This window comes from Chlorocebus sabaeus, chromosome X (genome assembly GCF_047675955.1).
Source record: "Chlorocebus sabaeus isolate Y175 chromosome X, mChlSab1.0.hap1, whole genome shotgun sequence".
Lineage (NCBI taxonomy): Eukaryota > Metazoa > Chordata > Mammalia > Primates > Cercopithecidae > Chlorocebus > Chlorocebus sabaeus.
In genome coordinates, this window is record NC_132933.1 from 105,578,413 (window position 1) to 105,606,203 (window position 27,791).

The 27,791-nt window shown below is 46.7% G+C and overlaps 2 protein-coding genes, 1 non-coding gene and 1 pseudogene across 10 annotated transcripts in view; 2 read left to right on the top strand and 2 right to left on the bottom strand.

Annotated features, from left to right (window-relative positions):
• Window positions 1–14,853, bottom strand: part of RBM10 (RNA binding motif protein 10) — a 34,467-nt gene extending 19,614 nt beyond the window's left edge. For 4 of the 8 annotated variants that reach the window (XM_007991508.3, XM_007991507.3, XM_007991504.3 and 1 more), the window contains exons 1-2: window positions 14,744–14,853; window positions 12,727–12,868 (exon numbers count right to left, since the gene is read on the bottom strand). In XM_007991508.3, the coding sequence (XP_007989699.1) occupies window positions 12,727–12,743 (17 nt within the window). In that variant the 5' untranslated portion in view covers window positions 12,744–12,868; window positions 14,744–14,853. Of the gene's footprint in view, window positions 1–12,726; window positions 12,869–14,712 lie in introns of all 8 variants that reach the window. The other 4 variants (XM_007991506.3, XM_007991505.3, XM_007991502.3 and 1 more) reach the window with 1 other exon arrangement.
• Window positions 9,092–10,332, top strand: LOC103232872 (inositol-tetrakisphosphate 1-kinase pseudogene; annotated as a pseudogene).
• Window positions 14,854–15,004: 151 nt separating the features above from the next.
• Window positions 15,005–18,027, top strand: NDUFB11 (NADH:ubiquinone oxidoreductase subunit B11). The gene is made up of 3 exons (XM_007991509.3): window positions 15,005–15,774; window positions 17,500–17,630; window positions 17,803–18,027. The coding sequence occupies exons 1-3, from the start codon at window positions 15,370–15,372 to the stop codon at window positions 17,924–17,926; spliced, it is 660 nt and encodes a 219-aa protein (XP_007989700.1). The 5' UTR covers window positions 15,005–15,369; the 3' UTR covers window positions 17,927–18,027.
• Window positions 18,028–27,442: 9,415 nt separating this feature from the next.
• Window positions 27,443–27,591, bottom strand: LOC119622059 (U12 minor spliceosomal RNA). Its single transcript, XR_005238653.1, has one exon. It is a non-coding gene; the product is annotated as a U12 minor spliceosomal RNA (small nuclear RNA).
• Window positions 27,592–27,791: the final 200 nt, after the last annotated feature.

Below are 27,791 nucleotides of genomic sequence, written 5' to 3' on the forward strand. Positions count from 1 at the left end.
GCGCCTGTAATCCCAGCTACTTGGGAGGCTGAGGCAGGAGAATCCCTTGAACCCGGGAGGCAGAGGCGGCAGTGAGCCAAGATCAAGCCACTGAACTCCAGTCTGGATGACAGAGTAAGACTCTGTCTTTAAAACAAACAAACAAACAAAAAAAACAAAGAAAGAAAGAAATGAAATCATAAAAGTAAAAGAAGAAAATATAGAATAATTGAATAATTTCTTTATAATCTTGAAATGGGGAAACCTATAATCCAAATCCAGAAGCCACAGAAGAAAAGATTACTAAATTCAACTACATAAAAATAAAATACTTTTGCTTGGAGAGAAAAACAGAAAAACAAAAAACATCATTAACCAAGTCAAAAGACAATAAACTAGGAAAAACTATGGGGAAAGGAAGTGAACAGAATTCACAGATAAAAATATAAACTACGTGTATCTGAAAAGATGCTCTATCTCACTTACAATGAAAGATGAAAATTTTGCTAGGTGAGATGGCTCATCCTGTAATCCCAGCACTTTGCAGGGCCAAAGTGGGAGGATGGATCGCTTGAGGCCAAGACCAGCCTGGACAACATAGCAAGATCCCGTCTTTACAAAACCACCATCAATCACCACCACAACGTATTAGTTGGGCATGGTGGTGCACATCTATAGTCCCAGCTACTCAGGAGGCTGAGGCGAGAGGACTGCTTGAGCCTAGGACTTCTAGGTTACAGTGAGCTATGAGTGTACCACTGCACTCCAGCCTGAATGACAGAGTGAGACTCCATCTCAAGAGAAAGATGAGAATTAAAACTACATTGGATAGACTGTTTTAAAATGAACTTTATTTTACTTAAGACAAGGTCTCGGTCTGCTGCCCAGGCTGAGTGCAGTAGTGCAACTATAGCTTACTGTAGCCTCTACCTCCTGGGCTTAAGCAATCCTCCCATCTCAGCCCCAACTAGCTGGGACTACATGAATGCACCACCACATCCAGCTAATTTTCAAATTTTTTATAGATACAGGATCTCACTATGTTGCCCAGCATGATCTTGAACTTTTGGACTAAAGTGATCCTCTCGCCTCAGTCTCCCAAAGTGCTGAGATTACAGACGTGTGCCACTGCACATGGCCTAAAATAAACTTAAAATTTTAATTTCTGTATATTTTTTCTGGATTTTTTTTTATTGTGGTAAAATATACATTTACCATTTAACCATCCTTTTTTTTTTTTTTTTTTGAGATGGAGTCTTGCTCTGTCACCCAGGTTGGAGTGCAGTGGCACAATCTCGGTTCGCTGCAACCTCTGCCTCCCAGGTTCAAGCGATTCTTTTTTTTTTTTTTTTTTTTTTGTGTGTGACGAGTTTTGCTCTGTTGTCCAGGCTGGAGTGCAGTGGCACAATCTCGGCTCATTGCAGCCTCGGCCTCCCGAGTAGCTAGGACTATAGGCGTGTACCACCACGCCCGGATAATTTTTGTATTTTCAGTAGAGACAGGGTTTCACTACGTTGGTCAGGCTGGTCTCGAACTCCTGACCTCGTGATCCGCCTGCCTCGGCCTCCCAAAACACTGGGATTACAGGCGTGAGCCATTGTGCCCGGCCTCAAGCAATTCTTGTGCCTCAACCTCCCGAGTAGCTGGGACTACAGGTGTGTGCCACCATGCCTAGCTAATTTTTGTATTTTTAGTAGAGATGGGGTTTCACCATGTTGGCCAGGCTGGTCTCGAACACTTGACTTCAGGTGATCCACCTGCCTTGGCCTCCCAAAGTGCTGGGATTACAGGTGTGAGCCACTGCGCCCAGCCTTTTTTTTTTTTTTTTTTTTGAGACAAGTTTCACTCTTGTTGACCAGGCTGGAGTCCAATGGTGCAATCTCGGCTCACCGCAACCTCCACCTCCCGGGTTCAAGTGATTCTCCTGCCTCAGCCTCCCGAGTAGCTGGGATTACAGACCTGCACCACCACTGGCTAATTTTGTATTTTTAGTAGAGACAGGGTTTCTCCATATTGGTCAGGCTGGTCTCGAACTCCTGACCTCAGGTGATCCACCCGTATCGGCCTCCCAAAGTGCTGGGATTACAGGCATGAGCCACCGCGCCCAGCCAACCATTCTTAATTATCTAATTCAGTGGCATTAAGTATACTAAGAATGTTATGCAATCATCACCTTTTCTAGGAATTTTTCATCATCCCAAACAAAACCTTTGTACCAATTAAACAATTCTCACCCCACCCCACAGCCTCCATTCTACTTTCTGTCTCAGTGAATTTGCCTATTCTAGGTACTTCATATAACTAGAATCATATAATATTTGTCCCTATGTGTCTAGCTTATTTCACCTGGCATGTTTTCAAGGTTCATCCACAAGGCAATATGTTAGAATTTCCTTCCTTTGTATGGCAGAATAATACTCTTCTACTGTAGTATGCACACACCACATTTTGTTCATTCATCTCTTCATACACAGATGGGTTGCTTCCACCCCTTTGTTATTTTGGACATTGTGAATAATGCTGCTATGAATACTGGTGTCCAAGTATCTGTTTGAATTATTGCTTTCAATTCTTTTGGGTATATACCTAGGAGTGGAATTGCTGGATCACATGGTAATCCTATGTTTAACTTTTTCTGGAACTGCCAAACTGTTTTCCACAGCAGCTGTACCATTTTACATTACATTTTACATTACATACAACCCAGTGTTGCACAAGGGTTCCAATTTCCCCACATCCTCACCAACACTTGTTATTTTGCATCTTTTCATGTGCTTACTGGCCATCTGTATATCTTTATTGGAGAAATGTCTATTCAAGTCCTTTGCCCATTTTTTTTTTTGTTTTGTTTTGAGATGGAGTCCGACTCTGTCACCCAGGTTGGAGTGCAGTGGCACGATCTCAGCTCACTGCAACCTCCGCCTCCCAGGTTCAGCTTCCCGAGTAGCTGTGATTACAGGCACCTGCCACCACACCCGGCTGATGTTTTGTATTTTTAGTAGAGACAGGGGTTTCACCATGTTGGTCAGGCTGGTCATGAACTCTTTGCCCATTTTTAAATTGGGTAATTTTGTTGTTTTAAGAGTTCTTATATTCTGGATGTTAATCCCTTACCAGATATATGATTTACAAATATGTTTTCCCATTGTGGGTTGTCTTTTCACTTTCTTGATAGTGTCTTTGGAAGTACAAAAGTTTCTAATCTCTTGTTGTTGTTACTAGCAGTCCCTGAACTAGAATAGGTTCAGAGAGACTTCCAAAAGTTTCTAATCTTGGCCAGGCGTGGTGGACTCACACCTGTAATCCCAGCACTTTGGGAGGCCAAGACGGGCGGATCACATGAACCCAAGAGTTTGAGACCAGCCTGGGCAACATAGCGGAACCTCATTGCTATAAAACAAATAAAAATAAACAAAAGTTTCTAATTTTGATGAAGTCAAACTTCTTATTTTGAAATAATTTTACATGTACAGAAAAGTTCAAAGAATCCCTGTATACCCTTTACCCAGCTTCCCCTAATATTAACAAAACTAGGGCAAATTTGTCAAAACTAAGGAATTAACTAAACTACAGATTATATTAGGATTCCACCAATTTTCTCGCTAATACTCTTTTTCTGATCCAAGATTTAATCCTAAATATCACATTACATGTAGTTGTCACATTCCCTCAGTCTCCTCTGGCCTGTGAAGGTTTATCAGTCTGTCCTTGTTTGTTTTTAACAACCTTAACAGTTTTGAACAGCACTGGCCAGGTATTTTGTAGAATGCCCTTTAACTGGTTTTGTTTGATGTGTTCTGATGATTAGACTTGAGATTATGGATTTTTTTTTTTTTTTTTTTTTTTTGGAGAAGCATACAACAGAAGGGAGATAGTGAGATGCCCTTCTGATCATATCACAAAAGAGAGTACATGATAACAACATGACTTATCTCTGGTGATGTTAACCATGATCACCTAGTTAAGGTGGTGTCTGCCAGGTTTCTTCCCTGTAAAATTTCTCTATTTCTCTTTCCATACTCTATTCTTTTCTTTTTCTTTTTTTTGAGATGCAGTCTCGCTCTGTTGCCAGGCTGGAGTACGGTGGCACCATCTCAGCTCACTGCAACCTCTGACTCCCGGGTTCAAGCAATTCTCCTGCTTCAGTCTCCCGAGTAGCTGGGACTACAGGCACCCACCACCACCCCCAGCCAATTTTTGCGTTTTTAGTAGAGACGGGGTTTCACCATGTTGGCCAGGCTGGCCTTGATCTCCTGACCTCACAATCCACCCCCCTCACCCTCCCAAAGTGCTGGGATTAAGGCATAAGCCACCGTGCCCGGCCTCCATACTCTATTCTTTAGAGGTGAGTCTCCCAAGATCAGCCCAGTCAAAAGGAGGGTAATTGTGTTCTACCTCCTGGAGGAGGGAGTATCTACATTATTTGGAATTACATAAAAATTATTATTTATAATAACTATTAAATACTATATTGTACTATACAATAATCACTATTATTTAGAATTCTTCTGTAAGGAAGATTTGATAGAACATTTTTATTTTAACAGATTTACAACAGTCCAATGTTTGAAAACAAACAGCAAGGCTGTGTGGAAAACAGGCACTTTCATATTGCTGGTAGGAGTTAAAAATGGAATAATACTTATGGAGGAGAATTTTGCAACAGCTGACAAAACTAAAAATCTACATACCCTTTGACCCACAGTTCTACTTCTGGGAATTTAAAGTATACATATACTTGCACATGTACAAAAAAGTTACTGTAGCACTGTTTAAAAAAACAAAGGATAGGCTGGGCGCAGCGACTCACGCCTGTAATCCCAGTACTATGGGAGGCCAAGGTGGGCGGATCACGAGGTCAGGAGATGGAGACCAGCCTGGCCAATGTGGTGAAACCCCGTCTCTACAAAAAATACAAAAATTAGCTAGGTGTGGTGGCACGTGCCTGTAATCCCAGCTACTCAGGAGGCTGAGGCAGGAGAATCTCTTGAACCCAGGAAGCGAAGATTGCAGTGAGCTGAGATCGCGCCACTGCACTACAGCCTGGCAAGAGTGAGACTCCGTCTCCAAACAAACAAACAAAATAAAAAAACAAAGGATAAGCCAGGGGCAGTGGGTCATGCCCCTAATTCCAGCACTTTGGGAGGATGAGGTGGATGGATCGCTTGAGCCCGGGAGTTCAAGACCAGCCTGGGTGACATAGCAAAACCTCATCTCTACAAAAAAATACAAAAATTAGTTAGGCATGGTGGTGTGTGTTTGTATCCCCAGCTACTTGGGAGGCTGAGGCAGGAGAATCACTTGAGGCCAGGTGGTCAAGGATGCAGTGAGCCATGATGGCACCACTGTACCTGGGTGACAAAGCCAGACCCCTCTGTCTCTCTCTCTCAAAAAAACAAAAACAAAAAACATCATAAAGGTAAATGAATTAAAACATGAATAGACAGATCAGTGACGTAGAATAGAATCTACAGCATACAAAAACACACATGGAAGTTCAGTATAAGCCAAAGGTTATATTTCAAACTAACAAGGGGAAAATGAATTAGTCAATAAATAATAGTTACAATAACTATCTGGCCTAGGGATCAGCAAACTATAGCCAGTGGACCAAATCCAGTCTCCTTAAATAAAGTTTTAGTAGAGGCCAGGTGTAGTGGCTCACATCTGTAATCCCAGTACTTTGGAAGGCCAAGGCAGGAGTAACCCTTGAGTTCCAGACCCAGCCTGGGTAACACAGTAGTCAGACCTTGTCTCTACTAGAAAAAGAAAAGAAAAAAAAAAAAAAAAAAAAAAGAAGAAGAAGAAGAAGAAAGAAAGAAAAAAAGAAATTAGCAGTGTGTGAGGCTGAGGCGGGAGGATCCCCTGAGCCAGGGAGACAGAGGCTGCAGTGAGCTCTGATCGCGTCACTGCACTCCAGCCAGTCAGGGCAACACAGCGAGATCCTGTTTCAAAAAATAAATTAATTAAATAAATAAAGTTTTACTGGAACACAGCTATATTCATTCATTCATTCATTCATAAATTGTCCGTGACTGCTTTCAGTTTAGTTGCAACAGAGATGGTCTTGCAATGCCAAAAATATTTACCATCTGATCATTTACAGAAAAGTGTTGCCTACTAAGAAAACAAAGTTGTTTACTTCTTTGCCACTTAGTGTTGCCCGCTAAGAAAACAAAGTTGTTTACTTCTTATGCCAGATAAACTCTGGATGGGTGAAAACTTAAATCCCCAAATAGAAACCATAAAAATATTAAAGAAATCTCTCCAAAAAAAAATCTCAAAACTGCTTTCTCCCATGGCTGAACTAGTTTGCATTCCCACCAACAGTATATGAGCATTCTTTTCTTTGCAGCGTCACCAATTTTTTTTTTTTGGACTTTTTAATAATTGTCATCTGACTGGAATGAGACGGTGTCTCATTGTGGTTTTGATTTGCATTTATCTGATGATTAGTGATGATAAGCATTTTTTCATGTTTGTTGGCCACCTGTATGTTATCCTTTGAGAAGTATCTGTTCATGTTCTTTGCCCATTTTTTAACTGGAACTTTTGCTTTTTGCTTGTTGATTTAACTTCCTTGTAGATTCTGGATATTAGACCTTTTTCAGATGCGTAGTTTGTGAACGTTTTCTCCCATTCTGTAGGCTGTCCATTTACTCTGTTAGTTTCTCTTGTTGTGCAGAAGCTCTTTAATTAGGTCCAACTTGTCAATTTTTGGTTTTGTTGCAACTGCTTTTGGGGGCTTAGCCATAAATTCTTTGCCAAACCCTGTATCAAGAAGGGCATTTCTTAGGTTTTCATCTAGGATTTTTTTTTTTTAGGCAGAGTTTCACTCTTGTTGCCCAGGCTGAAGTGCAATGGTGCAATCTTGGCTCACTGCAGGTTCAAGTGATTCCCAGGTTCAAGTGATTCTCCTGCCTGAGCCTCCCAAGCAGCTGGGATTACAGGCATGCACCACCACACCTGGCTAATTCTGTACTTTTAGTAGAGACAAGCTTTCTCCATGTTGGTTAGGCTTGTCTTGAACTCTCAGCCTCCCAAAGTGCTGGGATTACAGGCATGAGTCAACGTACCTGGCCTTCTAGGACTTTTATAGTCTGAAGTCTTACATTTAAATCTTTAATCTATCTTAATTTTTGTATATGGTGAGAGGTAAGGGTCTGGTTTCATTCTTCTGAATATGGCTAGCCACCTATCCCAGCACCACTTATTGAACAGGGAGTCCTTTCCCCCTTGCTTACTTTTGTTGATTTTGTCAAAGATCAGATGGTTCTATGTGTGCGGGTTTATTTCTGCATTCTCTACTCTGTTCCACTGGTTTATGTGTCTGTTTTTGCACAGGACCATGCTATTTTGATTACCGTAGCCTTATAGAATAGTTTGAAGTTGGACAAAGTGATGCCTCTGGCTTTGTTCTTTTTGCTTAGGATTGCTTTGGCTATTCGACTCAGTAATCTTGCTACTGGGTATATACCCAAAGGAAAATAATTCATTCTATCATATACACCCATATGTTCAATGCGGCACTTTTTTTCTTTCCTTTTTCTTTTGAGACGGAGTTTCGCTCTTGTTGCCCAGACTGGAGTGCCATGGTGCAATCTTGGCTTACTGCAACCTCCACCTCCTGGTTCAAAAGGTTCTCCTGCCTCAGCCTCCCAAGGAGCTGTGATTACAGGCACACGCCACAACGCCTCGCTAATTTTGTATTTTTAGTAGAGATGGCATTTCTCCATGTTGGTCAGGCTGGTCTTGAACGCCCAACCTCAGGTGATCCGCCCACCTTGGCCTCCCAAAGTGCTGAGATTACTAGCATGGGCCACTGCGCCTGGCCGTTGCAGCACTATTCACAACAGCAAGGACATGGAATCTGCCTGAATGCCCATCAATAGTGGAAAAGATAAAGAAAAATGTGGTACCTATACACCATGGAATACTATGCAGCCATAAAAAAGACAAAATCATGTCTGTCACAGTCATATGGATGGAGCGGGAGGTTGTTATCCTAAGCCACCTACCACAAAAACAGAAAACCAAATACTGCATGTTCTCACTTACAAATGGGAGTTAAATGTTGAATGTACATGAATGTAAATATTGGAACATCAGACATTGGGGATCACTAGACTGGGAAGGTGGGAAGGGGGGCGTGGGCTGAAGGACCATCTGTTGGGAACTAAGCTTACTGCTTGGGTGATGGGATCAACAGGGCCTCAGGCTTCAGTGTCACACAATTTACCCATGTAAAAAACCTGTACGCGTCAGGTGCGGTGGCTCATCCCTGTAATCCTAGCACTTTGGGAGGCCGAGGGGGCAGGATCATTGAGGTCAGGAGTTTCAGACCAGCCTGGGCAACATGGTGAAACTCCGTCTCTACTAAAAAATACCAAAATTAGCTGGGTGTGGTGGTGCACACCTGTAGTCCCAGCTACTGTGCAGGTTGAGGGACAAGAAATGCTTGAAGCAGGGAGGCGGAGGTTACAGTGAGCCGACTGCCCCACTGCACTCCAGCCTGGGCGATAGAGTGAAACTGCATATGAAAAAAAGAACAACAACAACCTGTATGTGGGCCGCGAGCTCCAGCTGGGGGTCAGGGCCACCCCGGCCTGGGGCGGGGGCGGGGAGGGGGATGGTGGAGAATGTGACACCAGGTGGCTCTAATCCCACACCCCAGCCCTTTCCACATCCCTGCCACCAAGGGGTGCCCGCATGCTCCCAGCGCTCACTGGCCAACAGACTCGGCTTATGGGCGATTTCCTCAGGACCCAGGCTCCTTGCCCAAGGAGGAAGATGGCAGACCTTTCTGAAAGGGAAGAAAGTTGGCTACTGGCTGCATGAGAAGAAAATCAAGCTCAATTTCCAGGCCTTGGCGGAGCTGTGCAGGAAGCGAGGGACAGAAGTGCAGCTGAGGCCAGGAGCGGCGGCTCACGCCTATAATCCCAGCACTTTGGGAGGCCGAGGCGGGTGGATCACCTGAGGTCGAGAGTTCGAGACCAGCCTGGCCAACATGGTGAAACTCTGTCTCTACTAAAAATAGAAAAATTAGCCATGCCCAGTGGCAAGCGCCTGTAATCCCAGCTACTCGGGAGGCTGAGGGAGGAGAATCGCTTGAACCCGGGGGGCAGAGGTTACAAGGAGCCAAGATCACGCCACTGCACTTCAGCCTGGGCGACAGAGTGAGCCTCATCTCAAAAAAATAAAAAATAAAAAAAAGAAGTTATGCAGCTGAACCTCAGCCAGCCGCCAACTGAGGAACAGGGACCCCTGGAATTCATCATTCACAAGTTGACCAGTGTCATCCTTGAAGCCGACCAGAATGACAGCCAGTCCCTGGAGCTGGTGCACAGGTTTTAGGAGTACATCGATGCCCACCCTGAAACCATCATCCTGGACTCCTCCCCTGCCATCAGAACCCTGCTTGACTGCTCCAAGTCCTGCAAGCTCATCTGGAAGATTGAGGTCTACATGGAAGATGGCAGGATCTACTCACTCCCTTCATGGAGGAGCCTGTGCGGGGATGACACCATGTGGCTACTGGAGAAGAATGGCCTGGCTTTCCTGTTCATTTGCAAAACCAGACTGGCTCATAGCACCAACTCTCACAAGATGGCTATTACATTCAATCAGGAGGTCCTGAACAGCATCCAGTCACCCTGTGTGGTCTAGAATTTCATCAACCACAACACCGTTCTGTACAAGGTGTTCATGGTCGGCGAGTCCTACGCTGTGGTCCAGAGACCCTTGCTCAAGAACTCCATGGACACAATGTGACCGCGAATCCATCTTCCTCAATAGCCACGAGGAGTCAAAGCCGGAGTCATCATTGGTTCTGACGGAGCTGGACAAGATTGAGGGGTCTGGTCTGTTCAAGAGCAGCCGAGCAAAAAGGTCATCTGGGAACTCCCCCAGGCCCTGTGGCAGGCGCTGGGAATATTGCTGCTCGGCACCGACATCATCATCAACAACCAGATGGGGCAGCATGCCGTCATCGACATCAGTGCCTTCCCAGGCTACGAGGGCGTGAGCAAGTTCTTCAAAGACCTCCGGAACCACATCACCACCATTTTGCAAGACCAGAGCACAGCCACAGCAGCCATGGGGGATGTGGCCCTGCTGAGGCACAGCAAGCTCCTGGCTAAGCCGGTGGGCAGCCTAGCAGGCGAGCGGACATGCAGCGCCAGCCCCGGCTGCTGCAGCAGCATGATGGGCCAGGATGCACCCTGGAAGGCCAATGCCTATGCGGGTGGTACCTCCAAGCTGCCGTACCCAAGACTTGGCTGCACCGCTAGCATGTCGCCCAGCTTCTAGCAACACTGCGTGGCCTCCCTGGCCAACAAGACCTCCTCCCAGTAGCCATGGAGCCAAGATCCAGAGGGGTGGCACGGGGCATACCTGCTGGGCTAGCAGCTCCCAACGGCACTGCTACTACTGAGAATCCCCAATGATCTGATTATTCTTTTTCTTAACTTTTAACCTGATTTTCTGACGTCATGATCTAAATGAGAGTTTAGGGAAGATGGAAGAGAACATCAAGTGGTCCAGCGTTGGGGAAAAGGGCCATCCCACCTAATTCCTGCTGTGCAGACTTCTTCACTGAGTTAAAAAAACAAAACAAAACAAAACAAAACCTGTATGTGCATCCTTTAACCTATAATAAAAGTTGAACGTTAAAAAAAAGAAAATAAATATTAGAAAGAAATCATAAGAAAAAAATGTATCTTTTAAAGAGTGGGGTAGGTCTTCCTTAGCAAGCCACATCCCAGCAGTCATAAAAGGAAAATGAATAAATCTGGCTTTGTAAAAATTATAAATCTCTATAGAGTGTAAAAAATACGAGAAACTTAGAAATAAATATGTAATAAAGCAAGTATGGTAAAACGTTCATAGTAGAATCTAGTGGGCCGGGCATGGTGGCTCACGCCTGTAATCCCAGCACTTTGGGAGGCCGAGGCAGGCGGATCACCTGAGGTCAGGAGTTCGAGACCAGCTTGACCAACATGGAGAAACCCCATCTCTACTAAAAATACAAAACTAGCCAAGTGTGGTGGCGCATGCCTGTAATCCTAGCAACTTGGGAGGCTGAGGCAGGAGAATTACTTGAACCCGGAGGCAGAGATTGCGGTGAGCCGAGATTGTGCTATTGTACTCCAGCCTGGGCGACAAGAGCGAAACTCCGTCTCAAAATAAACAAACAACAACAACAACAAAACAACACTGTTGGCCAGTTACAGTGGCTCATGCCTTTAATCCCAGCACTTTGGGAGGCCAAGGCAGGAGAATTGCCTGAGCCCAGGAGTTTGAGACCAGTCTGGGCAACACAGAGACACCCTGTCTCAAAACAAAAAACAAAAAACAAAAAAAACCTCCCACTCTAAGTAATACAAAGTTCAGGAAACAAAATGAAGACTGTGGCACTATGCCATGTGTGTCAACTGAAAACACAGTCGCTCAAAACAACACTTTGTATTTCCATTTTCTATGAAAATGTATCTATATGATACATTTGTATATGTATGTATATTTATATGATACATGTATCTATATGATACATTTGTATATGTATGTATATTTATATGATACATGTATCTATGATACATTTATATGAAAACAATGTATATAATAAATCTGATACATTTTCTATGATATGTATCATAGAAGGATACATATCAAACACACAGAGCAGCTGCCCACAGAGGTGGGAATTGGGAATAAAATGAAAAAATAAACGTGGCAAGAGGAAGCCTTGTGCTGACCTATGACAGAAACCTACCTTGAACTGGAAAGTATGATGAATTCAAACCTCTGCACTTGAGGGCTTTTAAAAGTCAATGGATTTACTTGGTAATAAAGTTTGAACAAAGTATATATGTCAGCTACTCAAATTCAGAAATGGCCACAGTGCACTTCTAGTGAATACCATCCAAAATCAAATGTCTTTCAAAAAACATTTCTAATGAAAGCCAAGACTGAATAACACTAGATGATGACCTTATCTCAAATTTTGGCTCACTTTTCAGAAAACAAAATATTACAATTCTACATTTTTAAAAGAGGTGGTGGTAGAGGAAACCCTTTGTAAGACATTTTAAAAATTATTTTCTCTTTTTATGAAGCTATCGACTCTTGAGTCTTAATAGAGGCTTTCTGGGAGAGTTAAGTCTGCTTTTCTAGGCAATCTTCAAGTGTCATGGCTGGGTCACCTGCCTCGGAATCACCTGGATGGCAAGGGATCACTGAATTTTACTCAGGATTTCTGTATTTTACCCAGTGTTCCGGCTATTCCTTGTTCATAGCAGAGCTGAAGAAATAACTGAGAGTATCCATTCCAAGCAAGTATCATGCCAACTGTAGCCCATACTGTCCCCGGAATCTCCCACTATCTAACCTGACTTGTCCCCTAGTGGTACTGGGCAAATCCTGACTCTGATGGTGCCATTCCCACCCATCCCTCATACCCCAGGCTATAGCCCCAACCTCAACCTCCCACTTGTTAACTGCATAGCCTCACTGCGACACCATGAGTACTGAGAAGGATACAATCTCATGTCTCATTCATCACTGCACTCTCAGAGCCCAGCACAAGTCCTGGCTCACAACAGGTGCCAAATACCTGTCTGCTGAAAAGAAACTCCTCATCTGCTATTGCTGTTTCCTCTACCCAGAAGCCCCAAACTAGCACCTTCTTGGATCAGTTCTCACATAGAGGCAAGCCTAGGCTGTTTGGGAGGCTGGGAACGGGTAACTCACCGTCTTTCATACTCCATGTCCTGATAGGGCCTTCGGGGGCTGCTGGGGCCCCTCCTCAGCCGCTGGCTCCGTTTCACTTCCCAGCCACCCCCGCTGCTGCTACCATGATCTGCCAGCCTGGGTGATGCTTCCTGCAGGGACTCTGCGGAGAAGAGAGGGAAAAAAGGGGTCAAAACAGTTGGGACAGAGAAGGCCTCCTTGAGAAACCCTCGTTAAGGCTCTTTGCTGCCCCTTAGCCCAGGGACGTTGTCTTCTAGCTCCCAGCACTCCTGTGCATCATAGTGTGAAGGTAGCCCCTACTTGGCCTGCTCCTCCCTTTCCCCGCAAACATGAGGCTAGAGCCCACTGCCTTAGAAAACAGCAAAGACTTCAGCAGACAGGGGGCATCTTGCAGAGAGACCTGGCGGGGCCACCCACGGTGTGATCAGGGTTTTGCCACCTAAGACAGGTAGACAAATTCAAGCCTGGGGCTGCATCCCAGGGTGGCGGTACGGATACTCTCAGGGCTGAAAGTCTTGCCTGAGATTCAGCACATCAGGCAAGACTTCACAACAATGGGGGCCCCAGACACCCACCAGGCTCCTTCCATGGGCCCCAAGGGACCATCTAATCCTCCCAACAAGCTGCTGGCTGTGCCCTATAAGGCAGCAAAAGACCATGAAAGGTTCTTGGGGGTGTGTATGAAGGGGCTAACTTGGCAACGAGACAGCTGCTACCTCCCTGGGCTACTGGCCAACACAGCCTTGGCCCTCACGCAGCAACTGGCTCAGCCCTGAGCCCTGTCTCTTATGTGCAGCCAGGTCCCAAGGTGGTTCCCTCCCCAGGGCTCAAGCCCGTTTTCCAGAGGCAAAAGGGGCCCTTTTGGAGGCTGTTCTGAACCACTGTGCTCTTCTACTGGGATGGAGCAGCAGCCACTTCATCCAACCCTCAGGGCTGTGGTGAGAACTCAAGGAGTCCTGAGAACCCTGTGACCCAGCCAGAGGTCAGGATGAATCCCAGATCTTCAGGCCCCACCCTCTGAACAGGAATCAGGTAAAGCCAGGCAAAAATAGCACCTGCCCAACACTAGGTTGCTGCCATGCCTTTGCGTGCACATACACACACACAGACACACGCACATTCCAACTTTCTCTTCCTCCTCAAGCCACAGGGAACCCGAATTACCTGCTCCCAGGTGGGCAAGAGTTAGAATCACACCAGAGGCACTGGCGGCTGAGAGCACAAAAACCCTCAAGAGACTCTGGCAAAGGGGCCAGAGTCACACAGTAACATCCACCACAGCCAAGGGCCAGTCACAGACACGAGCCCCAAATAACTACGGGCCCACACCACAGAAGGAACCCACAGTAAGGACCACAATTACACACTAGGTCCCCTTTCCATGGATGAGCGTCACTCTCACAAACTCCCCAAAAGAAGGGGCAATGAGTCACACACACATTCCCTGCATCCCCCTCCCCACCCAATAAGTGGGTTAGGGTCAATCACAAGACAGTCGTCCCCCAAGCCGCGCCCCATGGATAAGGATCTGAGTCAGACACCCCCCCTCAAAGGGTAAAGACCAGAGCCACATCCTCCCTCCGATCCCCCAGGAATAGAGACCAGAACCACAGAATATTTCCCAATGGATCGATAAACACCAGAGTAACACAGAGCAGCATCCCCTCTCCTATGCACAAGTCGCAGACAACCGCTTCCCCACTGATAAACTTCGGTGTAGCCGACACAGTGATCCACAGTAGCCCACTCCCATTCGTCCCTCCCTTCCCCCAACCCGCACGCACCCATCCCATGTCCCAGTCGCGCACGCGCCTTTGCTCACACCAAAAAAAAAAAAAAAAAAAAAAAAACCACCAAAAAAAAAAAAAAAAAAAAACAAAAACCCTCCCGGGTAGAGACATTGCACGAACCCCTCCGTTCCGCGCATCCCACCGACCCGAAGTCCGCCCTCGCGCCTCCTCTACGTCCCCGCCCCGGGCCCCTTACCTCCGCCCCCACGACCAGCGTCGACGCTCACCTTCTCGGCCCGGGCTGTCAAGGGAGGGCTCCCAGACATCACCTCGGCCCGCCGCCACCTCCTCCAACTCTCCCAGCTCAGCCGGAGCCGGAGCGCGCAACTACCAAGTCCGAGACTGCAGGCAGATCGGGGGGAGGGGAGAAGCGCCAAGCGCGCTGCCCTCCCAAGGAAACTCACTGCCGCCTACTCCCAGCCGGCCACAGTCACCAGCTCAAAATGGCGACGACGAGAAGGGAGTCGGCGCTCCGACCACCATCCACCTACTAAGGAAGCGCGCTCTGGCCAGCCCCGGCGATTGGTCACCGCCCGCCAGGGGACAGCCCTGGCCTCCTCTGATTGGCAAGCGCTGGCCACCTCCCCACACCTCCCCACGCCCGTGCGAACGCTCCCCTAGTGGAGAAAAGAAGTAGCTATTGGCCAATCTGGCAGGGCCCGCTTTTTAGAAGCTTGATTGCCTTTGAAGATGAAAGACTAGCGGAAGCTCCACCTCTTTCCCCAAAGGGCGAGGGAACTCTGGGCGATTGGCTGGGAACTATATCCACCCAATGTCACCGATTTCTTCCTATCCAGGAAATGAGCAGATCCATCAATAAGAAATTTCTCAGCCTGGCCAAAAGGGGGAAAGAATGGTTGGCCCTACGAAGCCACGACAACTGGAGGCAAAGAGGGTTGCTCAACGCCCCGCCTCACTGGAAAACAAAATCAGATCTGGGACCTATATAGCGTGGCGGAGGCGGAGCGATAATTGTCGCGCTCTCACCCACTGCAGCTGCGCACAGTCGCATTTCCGTCCCCGCCCCTCAGACCCTGCAGCACCATCTGTCATGGCGACTGGGCTGTTTGGTTTGAGCGCTCGCCGTCTTTTCGCGGCAGCGGCAACGCGAGGGCTCCCGGTCGCCCGCGTCCGCTGGGAATCTAGCTTCTCCAGGACTGTGGTCGCCCCGTCCGCTATGGCGAGAAAGCGGGCCCCGGAACCGACCACACAGTGGCAAGAGGACCCAGATCCCAAAGACGAAAACTTCTATGAGATGGTGAGAGGCGGGGGTTGGGGGGGGGACGGAACCCTGAAGGGGTCAATCCGGGATCGGCAGGTGGGGCGCTGTAGAGGACGTTCTTAGGCAGTAGAGGCCTGCGCGGCCGGCGAAAGCCTAGAAAACTTGGGAATTTTGCCTACCTTGTGTTCCTCCTTTATCTGTGGATATCCGCGTTCCAGGGCCAGAGGCAGGACTGGTTTTATTTTGCAGACAGAAATCACACCTCAAGTGGACAGCGCTCAAAACGCATTAGAAGCAATATAGTACAACAACGATAATACTAAACACCGATATGGCACTTGCTCGTTGCTGTCTGTGTTCTTTTTTTTTTTTTTTTTTTTATAGAGACGAGATCTCGCTCTGTTGCCCAGGCTGGTCTCGAACTCCTGGCTCAAGCGATCCTCCCGCCTTGGCCTCCCAAGGTGCTGGGATTACAGGCATGAGCCACTGCTCTGGGCCCCATCTGTGTTCTAAACACTTGATGTGCATTCGCTCATCTTATCCTCAAAACAAACCCCATTTTGAGGTAGGCACTATTATTATACTCATTCTACAGATAAGGAAACTGAGGCACAGAGCTGTTAAGTAGATTGTCCTAGCTTACATAACTGAATACATGGTGGAGGTGGAACTGGTATTTGAATTTAGGGCTACCAGGTCTACTGTGCTGTATTAATAGCAGACGCTGTGAAATCAGGCAGCACTGACAGTTACCTACCCATGTGACTTTGGTGGCATAAACCCTTGGTGCCTCAGTTTCTTTGTCTGTAAGATGGGAACAGTAATAGGACACCTAAAAAGTAAGACACCCCACCTGCTTCATGTGATTAAATGAGTAAAAATGGTCGGAACAGCAGCTGGCACGTAAGTATGTACTCAGCACTAGAATGTGTTTATTATTGCCATGTTTCATCTCACTGAGATATTGTGAGGTTTGTCTATGTGAAAAGACTGGCACATAATAAGTATTTCATCAATACTAACCTCTGGTTAAGGGGCTTGGATGTATAGGATGCTCGTTCATTCTATAAATATGTATTGAGGGCCTGCTGTGTGCCAGGCTCAGTTCAGAGCCCTGGGGATACAGCAGTGTGGAAATCAGACAAAGCCCATGCTCTCATAGAGCTTACATGATAGTGCAAAAGACAGAAAATAAACACATAAAATATTAAAAAACAATAATACAGAGTAGTATAATAGATGATATAATGTGAGAATGTATGATATACAGAGAATGGGGAAGGTGTGCTACTTAGGTAAACATAGGCTAGAAAGAGACAGGGAAAGAAGAGAGGATGTGAAGACAAAGTTAGGCAAGGTAAGTGGATAGAGGATGACTTGGGTGTAGGGGGCTATTTCGTTAGGTTGAGCCATAAGAAATTGCCAGTATTCAACTATTTGTGACCTATAAAAATAGCAGTTTCCTATGCTTCAACTTTGAAAGACAAGGTAACTAGGGAGTGCCTCCTGAAGGAAGTGGTGATGAATCCAAAATGTTGAATGAGGAGACAGATCCAGCCATGACTAGAGCTGGAAGAAAGGCTTTCCAGGCAAAGACAGCAGCAAGTGCAGTGGTTCTGCGGTGGGAAGGAGCTTGACGTATCCCAAGAATGGAAACAGAGGAATTTAGTGAGAGGGGTGTATGGAGACCAAGTTATGCAGGGCCAGAATAAGGCTTTGTGGAGCAGCAGGAAGCCCTCATTGACCTCTCTTTCTCCACAGAACCCAGACTCCCATGGTTATGACAGGGACCCCGTTTTAGACGTCTGGAACATGCGAGTTGTCTTCTTCTTTGGCGTCTCCATCGTCCTGGTCCTTGGCAGCACCTATGTGGCCTATCTGCCTGACTACAGGTGCATGGGGTGTCCAAGAGCGTGGGATGGGTAGGAGCCAGAGGCAGGGATGGAGGTTGAAGGGGACTCTGCAGGAGTCTTATTCCTGCACCATTGGGAATAGGGAGCTGAGATGAGGGATTGGTGTCAATTGAGGCTCCCTCACGTCTACCCCTGCTATTTGCACTGTCAGGATGAAAGAGTGGTCCCGCCGCGAAGCTGAGAGACTTGTGAAATACCGAGAGGCCAATGGCCTTCCCCTCATGGAATCCAACTACTTCGACCCCAGCAAGATCCAGCTGCCAGAGGATGAGTGACCAGTTGCTGAGTGGGGCTCAAGAAGTACCACCTTCCCCACCTCCTGCCTGCCATTCTGACCTCTTCTCAGAGCACCTAATTAAAGGGGCTGAAAGTCCGACTCACTGATGTTGATTGTGTTGTGAAGGAGATATGGGGTAGGGGTGTCAGAAGCTTTAAAAGGGCTGCTGCAGCCTTCCCTGGGTGTTCTGGCTATATATTGCTGTGTGACAAACACCTTAAAACTTAGTAGCTTAAGACCACAATTCAGTCTTCTCTTTCATGGCCCTGTGGGTTGACTGGGCTCAGTAAGGTGGCTCTTCTTGGGGTCTCAGGTAGTTGTAGTTAGATGGTGGCTGGGACTGGAGTCATATGAAGGCTCAACTGGGCTGGGTGTCTAAGATGGCTTCTTCACTCACATGTCTGGCACTTCAGTCCTCTTCCATATGGCCTGTCTCCAGCAGAACAGCCTTGACTTTTTTTTTTTTTTTTTTAGATGGAGCCTTGCTCTGTCACCCAGGCTGGAGTACAGTGGCATGATCTCTGCTCACTGCAACCTCTGCCTCCCGGGTTCAAGCGATTCTCCTGCCTCAGCCTCCAGAGTAGTTGGGACAACAGGCGCCTGCCACCACACCCAGCTAATTTTTTGTATTTTTAGTAGAGACAGGGTTTCATCGTATTGGCCAGGATGGTCTTGATCTCCTGACCTCGTGATCCGCCCGCCTCGGCCTCCCAAAGTGCTGGGATTACAGGCGTGAGCCACCTTGCCCAGCCTCTTTTTTTTTAAGAAGGAGTTTTGCTCTTGTCACCCAGCTGGAGTACAATGGCATGATCTCGGCTCACTGCAACCTCCGCCTCCCAGGTTCAAGCAATTCTGCTGCAGCCTCCTGAGTAGCTGGGATTACAAGCGCCCACCCCATGCCCAACTAATTTTTCTATTTTTAGTAGAGATGGGGTTTCACCATGTTGGCCAGGCTGGTTTTCGAACTGACCTCAGATCATCCACCTGCCTCAGCCTCCCAAAGTGCTGGGATTACAGGCATGAGCCACTGCACCTGGCCTAACCTCGGCTTCTTACATGATGGCTTGGGGCTCCTCTGGATGAGAGTGTGGCACATGGGAAGAAATTGTTGGCACCTATCTTTAGAGCCAGACCACCTCACTAGGACCTTCTATGTTTGAAGAGAGGCCAGGGCAACCAGGGATTAAGGTGGAGAGTGAGTGCAGGGCTTTCTGTTGCTAAGGGTGGGTGTTTTGTCTCTCCTCCCTGTGTTCTCTGCTTCTCTCTGAGCTTTGGGTTTTGCCCCTGTCCTGTGTGTTGGTGAGTCTGGATGCCTGTGTTCCCTTCTGCCCCAAATCTGGATGACTTCTAACTCAAGATATGCATCTGTATGTGTGTATATGTATGTGCACGTGTGTCTGCTTCTCTCCTCACCCCCTTTCCTCTCTTTGTCTTTCTGTGTCTCGAAATCAAGAAGTCTTTTCTCCCTTACTTTCTTCCTCTGTGGAAATAGGCTGTCTCCTTGCACCAGGGTTGCTGTCTCTCAGTCTGGCAGATGGAGTAGGGGACTTGTTCTGGCCCTGGCTGAGTTTGTTTCTTTCAGAGGCATCTCTGTTAAGTGTGGGCTTCTCTTCACCCTCCTGGCATCTCTTCCTTCCACAGCTCCCACATTCAAATCACCACCTCATGTATTCATTGCTACCATCTCTGTGCTTGTCCCTGCCTGGGGCTTCGAAGGGTATAGGAGCCTCCAGCCACTGGCTACAGGAAGAAAATCTGGCTTGCCAAATTCACCACTAGAGGCAATGCCCTACTTCTAGCTATTGGGTCTCAGGAGAGCCCAAATCCACTTACATGTGGCTGAGGGAGGAGCCATATCTGCATGAGCCTTCCTGCAAGTGAGGAAGACCCTGAGGGCTTCCCCTGCCCCAGCGATGCTTCGTGGGGCCAGTGTCCCAACTCGAGTGTACCCCAAAGCAGAGAGTACTGATGTGTAAAGGGAGTACTCTCTACCCTCCCCCCTGAAGTTAGTGGGACTATGGAAGTGAAAGGGGCATGTTACCCCAGCCACCAAGTACCTGGGTATATTGGAGCAATAACCCCTATAATAAGCCTCAGCCTGGTGCCCAGAGAGCACATTCTCTCCACTCCCCACCAGGATGTAAATTCCAGAAGGGCAGGTATTCACATATGTTCTGTTCACTTAGAGCAGTGACTGGCACGGTATGTGCTTGATAAACATTTGGTATTGATACCTCCTGTGTAGGTGACATCCCATCCCCATCCTTGCCTTCTGGCTTACACCCCCTGAGGATGAACACTTCTCATTCCCCTCTGCTCTGCCTCATCAAGCTCCAGGGCTCTCCAGAAGCCTCCATTCTGGTCAAACAAAAGGCTGCACTTAGACTTAATCCTAAAATCCAAGCCCCGGCCCCATTCTGACTACAATACTACCTTCCCCTCCCTCATCGTGACCCAGCCACACTGGCTGACTCTTTATAAATGATTGAATTAAAATATACATGCAGAAAAGCATACAAAGCTCATTTACTTTTTATAAATTGGGCACACCCATATAACCAGCACTTAGGTCAAGAAACATACTTTGGGAGGCAGAGGCGGACTGATGTCTTGAGTTTGGGAGTTTGAGACCAGCCTGGGCAACATGGTGAAACCTCGTCTACAAAAAATACAAAAATTAACGAGGCTTGATGGTCCCAGCTACTAAGGGTGTTGAGGTGGGAGGATCGCTTGAGCCTAGGAGGCAAACGTTGCAGTGAGCCGAGATCGCACCATGCCACTGCACTCCAGCCTGGGCCACAGAGTGAGACCCTGTCTCAAAAACAGACACACAAAAATCACAACAAAAATCACAAGACCAGAAGCTCCCTTCAGGTCTTCCCTCTTCCCCACCAAAGGTAGCCATTCTCCTGACTTCTAACAATGTTAGGTTACTTTGGTCTGTACCAATGTTTGCGAGAAATCAACATCATCACATACGTGAGTAGTTAGTTCATCCTCATTGCTGTAGTCTATTTCATTGTATGAACAGACCAGACTTTAGCCATTCTTACGTTGCTGAGCATTTGAGTTGTTTTATATTTGGGGCTATTAAGAATTTTTTTTTCTTCTGAGACAGTCTTGCTCTGTTGCTCAGGCTGGAGTGCAGTGGTGTGATCTTGGCTCACTGCAACCTCCACCTCCTGAGTTCGAGCATTTCTCCTGTCTCAGCCTCCTGAATAGCTGGGGTTGCAGGCGTGAGCCACCAGGCCCTGCTAATTTTTGTATTTGTAGTAGAGATAGGGTTTCACCAGGTTGGCCAGGCTGGTCTTGAACCCCTGACCTTAAGTGATCCACCTGCCTTGGCCTCCCAAAGTGCTGGGATTACAGGCGTGAGCCACTGTGCCTGGCTAAGAATAATTCCGTGAACATTCTTGTACACATCTTTTGATAGACATATGCACTCATTTCTTGGGTATATACCTAGGAATGGAATTGCTAAGTCATTGGGTAGACATGTGACCAATCAGCTTCAGTAAATCATGCCAATTTTCCAATCTACACTTTCCCAGAGGTGACTCCCCATCATTCGGCATTTCTGGTCTTTTTCACTGTAGCCATTCTGGTGGATGACCGAACTTTTTTTTTTCTTTTCTTTTCTTGAGACAGGGTCTCGCTCTGTTGCCCAGGCTGGAATGCAGTGGCACGATCTCGGGTCACTGCAACCTCCTTCTCCCATGTTCAAACGATTCTCCTGCCTCAGCCTCCTGGGTAGCTGGAACTACAGGCACCCACCATCATGCCCGGCTGATTTTGTTTGTATTTTTTTTTAGTAGAGACAGGGTTTCACCATGTTGGTCAGGCTGGGGATGGCTGACCTTTTAAGGACCACATTGGGATGAAGAGGGAGGGACTGCCTACTAAGTGCCAAGCCCCAACAGTGTGCCCCAACGGTGTGCCAGGCACTGGTGGATATCAGGGTCCCTGCCCTTAGGAATTTCCCAGGATGAGGGCAGAGGCTGGTGGGGGTGGTCAGAGACCTTAACACAATGTTTTCACCCTGCTGTTCGACCCCAGGGACCTTTGAACTTTCATATTTTGGACGCAACTTTGTTCTGCCAACATAACAGATACCAGCCTCCTTTATCCTTCAATCTAATAGGACATTACCCAGAAAATAAAAATAGAACATCTTACCAGATTCACAGTGACTATTACCAATAAATGTAAGCACCGCAGAATAAACTGACAGCAGCCAAAACTGTGAACTTGAAACTGTATTGAGGGAAAAATGGATGGAAGTTTTTGATGTTCTCAACAAAATGTGGACCTGCAAATTTTGATCCTGAAATATTGGACTCAATGGAAACTGTCCACAAACAAAGCTCAGAATGACAGGAGGTATTCATTCAACAAATATTTATTGAAGTGCCTACAGGACCCCAGGCACTCTGTTGTTTTGTTTTTATTTTTGTTTTGAGATAGGGTCTTTCTCTGTTGCTCAGACTGGAGTGCAGTGGCATGACCATGGCTAACTGCAGCCTGGACCCTGGACTCAAGCGATCCTCCTGCCCAGGCACTGTTATAGCCAAAGGGGACACAGCAGGGAACAAAAGATTTAAAAATGCCCGCCCTCATGGAGCCTGTATTACAGCTGGGAGAGACAGAAAATAAACAGCACAATTAATTTGTATATTATATGTATGTAGGGAAGTGGTAAGTATGGATTAAGTTAAAAATAAATCCAGGTGCTGGGTGCGGTGGCTCACACCTGTAATCTCAGCACTTTGGGAGGCTGAGGTGGGCAGATCATTTGAGGCCAGGAGCCTGAGGCCAGCCTGGGCAACTGGGCAACAGGGCGAAACCCTGTCCCTACTAAAAATACAAAAATTAGCTGGGCATGGTGTCACAGGCCTGTAATTCCAGCTACTCGGAAGGCTGAGATGGAGAATCACTGGAGCCGGGGAGGCGAAGGTTGCAGTGAGCTGAGATTGGGCCACTGCACTCCAGCCCAGGTGACCGAGCAAGACCCTATTCCAAAAATAAATAAATAAATAAATCTGGTAAGGGGGTATCAGGGAGTTGGGGGGAGGGGGAACCTGAATTTAAATAGGGTAGTCAGCAAAGTTCATTACTTGAAGGAAAAAAATGTGAAGGAAGCCAGAGATGAACACACAGATGCAAGAGTATTTCTGGCAGAAGGAACAATCGGTACCAAGTTCCAGAAGCAAGAATGTGCCTGAGATGGTCAATGAGCAGCCTGAGGCCAAGGAGCTATCTGAGGGAAGCTGTTACTGCTTGAATTTGACACAGATAAGAGAATCAATATATGGATTAAATCATTATTGTAAAAATTAACCAGAAAATGATCATAGTGAAAATAACTTCAGAGAAATGAAAACAGCCAAAATTGGTTTTGGGTTAACTGCACCACTGCATGGCATTGATCAAGGAATTAAATTGGCTCAGGAGAATTCACTCCGGTTCAAAGTTGCTCACTAAAAATTCACCTGAGTTGAGTTGGTCTAATTCCAATTTTATTTTTTATTTTTTAATTTATTTTTTTGAGATAGAGTCTTGCTCTGTCACCAGGCTGGAGTGCAGTGGGCGTGATCTCAGCTCACTGTAATGTCACTGTAATGCCGCCCAGGTTCAAGTGATTCTCCTGCCTCAGCCTCCGGAGTAACTGGGACTACAGGTGCCCACCACCACGCCCAGCTAATTTTTGTGTTTTTAGTAGAGACAGTTTCACCATGTTGGCCAGGATGGTCTCGATCTCTTGACCTTGTGATCTGCCCGCCTCGGCCTCGAAAAATGTTGGGATTACAGGCGTGAGCCACCGCCCCTGGCCTTTTTTTTTTTTTTTTTTTTTTGAGATGGAGTCTCGCTTTGTCGCCCAGGCTGGAGTACAGTGGCATGATCTTGGCTCACTGCAACCTCCACCTCCCAAGTTCAAGCGATTCTTGTGCCTCAGCTGCCAGAGTAGCTGGGACTACAGTCGTGCACCACCATGCCTGGCTAATTTTTTGTATTTTTAGTAGGGACAGGGTTTTACTATGTTGCCCAGGCTGGTCTCAAACTCCTGGGCTCAAGCGATCCACCCACCTTGGCCTCCCAAAGTGCTGGGATTACAGGTGTGAGCCACCGAGACCAGCCTTAATTCCAACTAAATTAAATTAAATTAATGAATTAATTTTTGAGACATAGTCTCACTCTGTCGTCCAGGCTGGAGTGCAGTGGTGCGATCTTGGCTCACTGCAACCTCTGCCTTCTGGGTCCAAGTGATTCTTGTGCCTCAGCCTCCTGAGTAGCTGGGACTACAGCTGAGCACCATTATGCAGGGCTGATTTTTGTATTTTTAGTAGAAACTGGGTTTCACCATGTTGGCCAGGCTGGTTTAAAACTCCTGACCTCAAGTGATCTACCCGTCTCAGCCTCCCAAAGAGCTGGGATTACAGGCTTGAGCCACTGCGCCCGGTCTGATTCCAATTTTAAATGTTAGTATTCGTAAGCAGGGCCAATACTTTAGAGGTCACTTGCATGTGAGTCAGAGGGGTGAATCTAGGGCCAGTTGAAAGCACAGGATCCAGGCAAAGCAGCTGGGAATCAACAACCATTACCTATACATAAGTGTGAAGAAGGATTCATTTACTCATTCAATCATTTATTCATTCATCTCACAAATATTGATCAAGTGCCTACTATGTGACAGGGATACAGCAGTGAATGAAACAGGCAAAAATTCCTGCCCTCTTGGAGCTTTCTTCCAGTGCAGGGGACAGATGATAAATTTAAAGAACAATTCACAATTTGGAGTAATGATAATAGCTAAATAAGTAAAATATAGGCCAGCCACTATGGCTCATGCCTGTAATCCCAGAACTTTGGGAGGCTGAGGGGTGCAGATCCCTTGAGCTCAGGAGTTCAAGACCAGCCTGGGCAACATGGCGAGACCCCCATTTCTACTAAAAATACAAAAAATTAGCTGAGCATGGTGGCATGTGCCTGTGGTCCCAGCTACTAGGGAGGCTGAGGTGGGAGGATCACAGAGGTCTAGGCTGCAGTAAGCTGAGATTGTGCCACCGCACTCCAGCTTGGGCGACAGAGTGAGACCCTGCCTTAAAAAAAAAAAAGGAAAATATATAATATGATAGTGATATATGTTGAGGACAAAAATGAAGCAGGGAAGAATATAGTGAGTATTTGTGTGTGTATGTGTTTGTATGTGAACGCACACCTGTAGTCCTAGCTACTGAGGCAGGAGGATTCCTTGAGCCCAGGAAGTCAAGGCTGCAGTCAGCTATGATCCCTGCCACTGTATTCTACCCTGGGCAACAGAGCAAGACCCCCATCTCTTAAAAAAAAAAATTAAATTTAAAAATGACGTTTGATGAAGACCTGAGGGAAGTGTCTAATTGAAGAGGGAACTTTGAAAGAGTAAGACTTTCAAGACAGTCTAACACAGGGGTTAGGGGAAGGTCCACTGGAGCCGTACTGCCTTTGTTCAAATCCCAGTTTCCTCCATACTAAATGTGTGACCTCATACACCTATTTCCCCCTCTGTAAACTGGGGCTAATAATATTAACTACTTTGTAAGGATATCGAGAGGATTAATCTGAGTGCTTACAACGTTGTTTGACACAGATTAACTGTTTGTAAACATTGGCTGGCTGAATGAATTAATCTTCATATTAATCATGGAAGTTTTTAAATTAAAAAAAAAAAAAACTTCTTCGAAAATGAGATTGTGGTACAATGGTTTGGGGAATGTTCAAATTGTGGACCCCAAGATGGAAGGTGGTTTTGGAACCCTGGCAGTCACTACTTCGAGGTTTTGGCTCTGTTATTGAAAGTGGTGGAGCAGGATGTGTTGGCTCACGCCTATAATCCCAGCATTTTGATAGTCCAAGGCGGGTAGATTGATTGAGCTCAGGAGTTTGAGACCAGCCTGGGCAACATGGCAAAACCTCATCTTTGAAAACTTTAAAAATTACCCAGGTGGTAGCGCACACCTGTGGTTCCAGCTACTTGGGAGGCTGAGGTGGAAGGACTGCTTGGGCCCGGGAGTTCGAGGCTGCAGTGAGCCATGATTGTGCCACTGTACTCCAGCCTGGGCGACACAGTGAGACCCTGTCTCAAAAAAAAAAAAAAAAAAAAAATTGGTGGTATATATTTACTTATTTATTTAGCTATTGTCATTACCCAAAATTATTTGTTCTTTTTTTAAAAAAAATTTTTTTTGGTAGGGTGTGGTGGCTCATGCTTGTAATCCCAGAACTTTGGGAGGCCAAGGCAGGTGGATCACCTGAGGTCAGGAGTTCAAGACCAGCCTGACCAACATGCAGAAACCCCGTCTCTACTAAAAATAGAAAAAATTAGCCAGGCATGGTGGTGGCACATGTCTGTAATCCCAGCTACTCGGGAGGCTGAGGCAGGAGAATTGCTTGAACCCGAGAGGCGGAGGTTGTAGTGAGCTGAGATCGTGCCATTGCTCTCTAGCCTGGGCAACAAGAGCGAAACTCTGTCTCAAAAAAAAAATTTTTTTTTTTTTCTTAGAAATAGTCTCCATAGTCTCATTATGTTGCCCAGGCTGGTCTGGAACTCCTGGGCTCAAGGAGTTCCCCCCCACCTCCTAGGCCTTGGCCTCCCAAAGTGCTGGGATTACAGGTGAGAGCCACTGTGATCAGTCAGTCTTGTCTTTTTATTTTCTTTCCAACTCCTTCACCTCCTTCAAGTCGTTGGTAAACATCAACTTCTCAAAGTGGACTTTTCTTATTTAAAATTCCAATCCCCTTTTATTACTCACTCTCCAAATTTTTTCCCTCCATATCACACACAAACTGCATTAGGCAGGGTGTCCTTTTAGTTATGGTCATGGTACTGGGAAATTTTTTATTTATTTTTTATTTTTTAGACAGGGTCTCGCTCTGTCACCCAGGTTGGAGTGCAGTGGCACGATCTCAGCTCACTGCAACCTCTGCCTCCGGGGTTCAAGTGATTCTCATGCCTTAGCCTCCCAAGCAGCTGGGATTACAGGTGTGTGCCAGGACACCGGCTAATTTTTGTATTTTTAGCAGAGAGCGGGTTTCACCATGCTAGTCAGGCTGGTCTGGAACTTCTGACCTCAAGTGATCTGCCCACCTCGGCCTCCCAAAGTGCTAGGATTACAGGTGTAAGCCACCGCACCCGGCCCCAGTCTACTTTTTTTTTTTTTTTTTTTTGAGACGGAGTCTTGCTCTGTTGCCCAGGCTGGAGTGCAGTGGCATGATCTTGGATCACTGCAAGCTCCGCCTTCTGGGTTCACGCCATTCTCCTGCCTCAGCCTCCCGAGTAGTTGGGTCTACAGGCGCCCGCCACCACGCCCAGCTAATTTCTTTTTGTATTTTTAGTAGAGACGGGGTTTCACCGTGTTAGCCAGGATGGTTTCGATCTCCTGACCTCTTGATCCGTCTGCCTCAGCCTCCCAAAGTGATGGGATTACAGGCGTGAGCCACCGCGCCCGGCCCCCAGTCTATTTTTTAGGTGTAAAGGTGTCAGGCAGATCGCGATTCCCAGGCATCCCGCAAAGTAGGCTGGTCACCTTAGGGGCGACCTTTACCGCTCAAAAATTCGTCTCACATTAGCAGTGAGGATTCGGGCGTCACCCCGAATCATTATTTTCCTTACTCATAAGTTTAAGGCAAAGTACTGGGAATTTAAAAAAATAAATTAGGTTATTTTAGTGAGAGAGAAAGAGCAAGATAGTGAGAGAGAGAGAAAGAAGAAGAGGAGGAGGAGGAAGAAAGGAAGGAAGGAAAGAAACCATTATATTTTAAATGAAGTAACTCAGGAATGGAAAAGCAAACATTGTATGTTCTCACTTTTTTTTGTTTTGTTTTTTGAA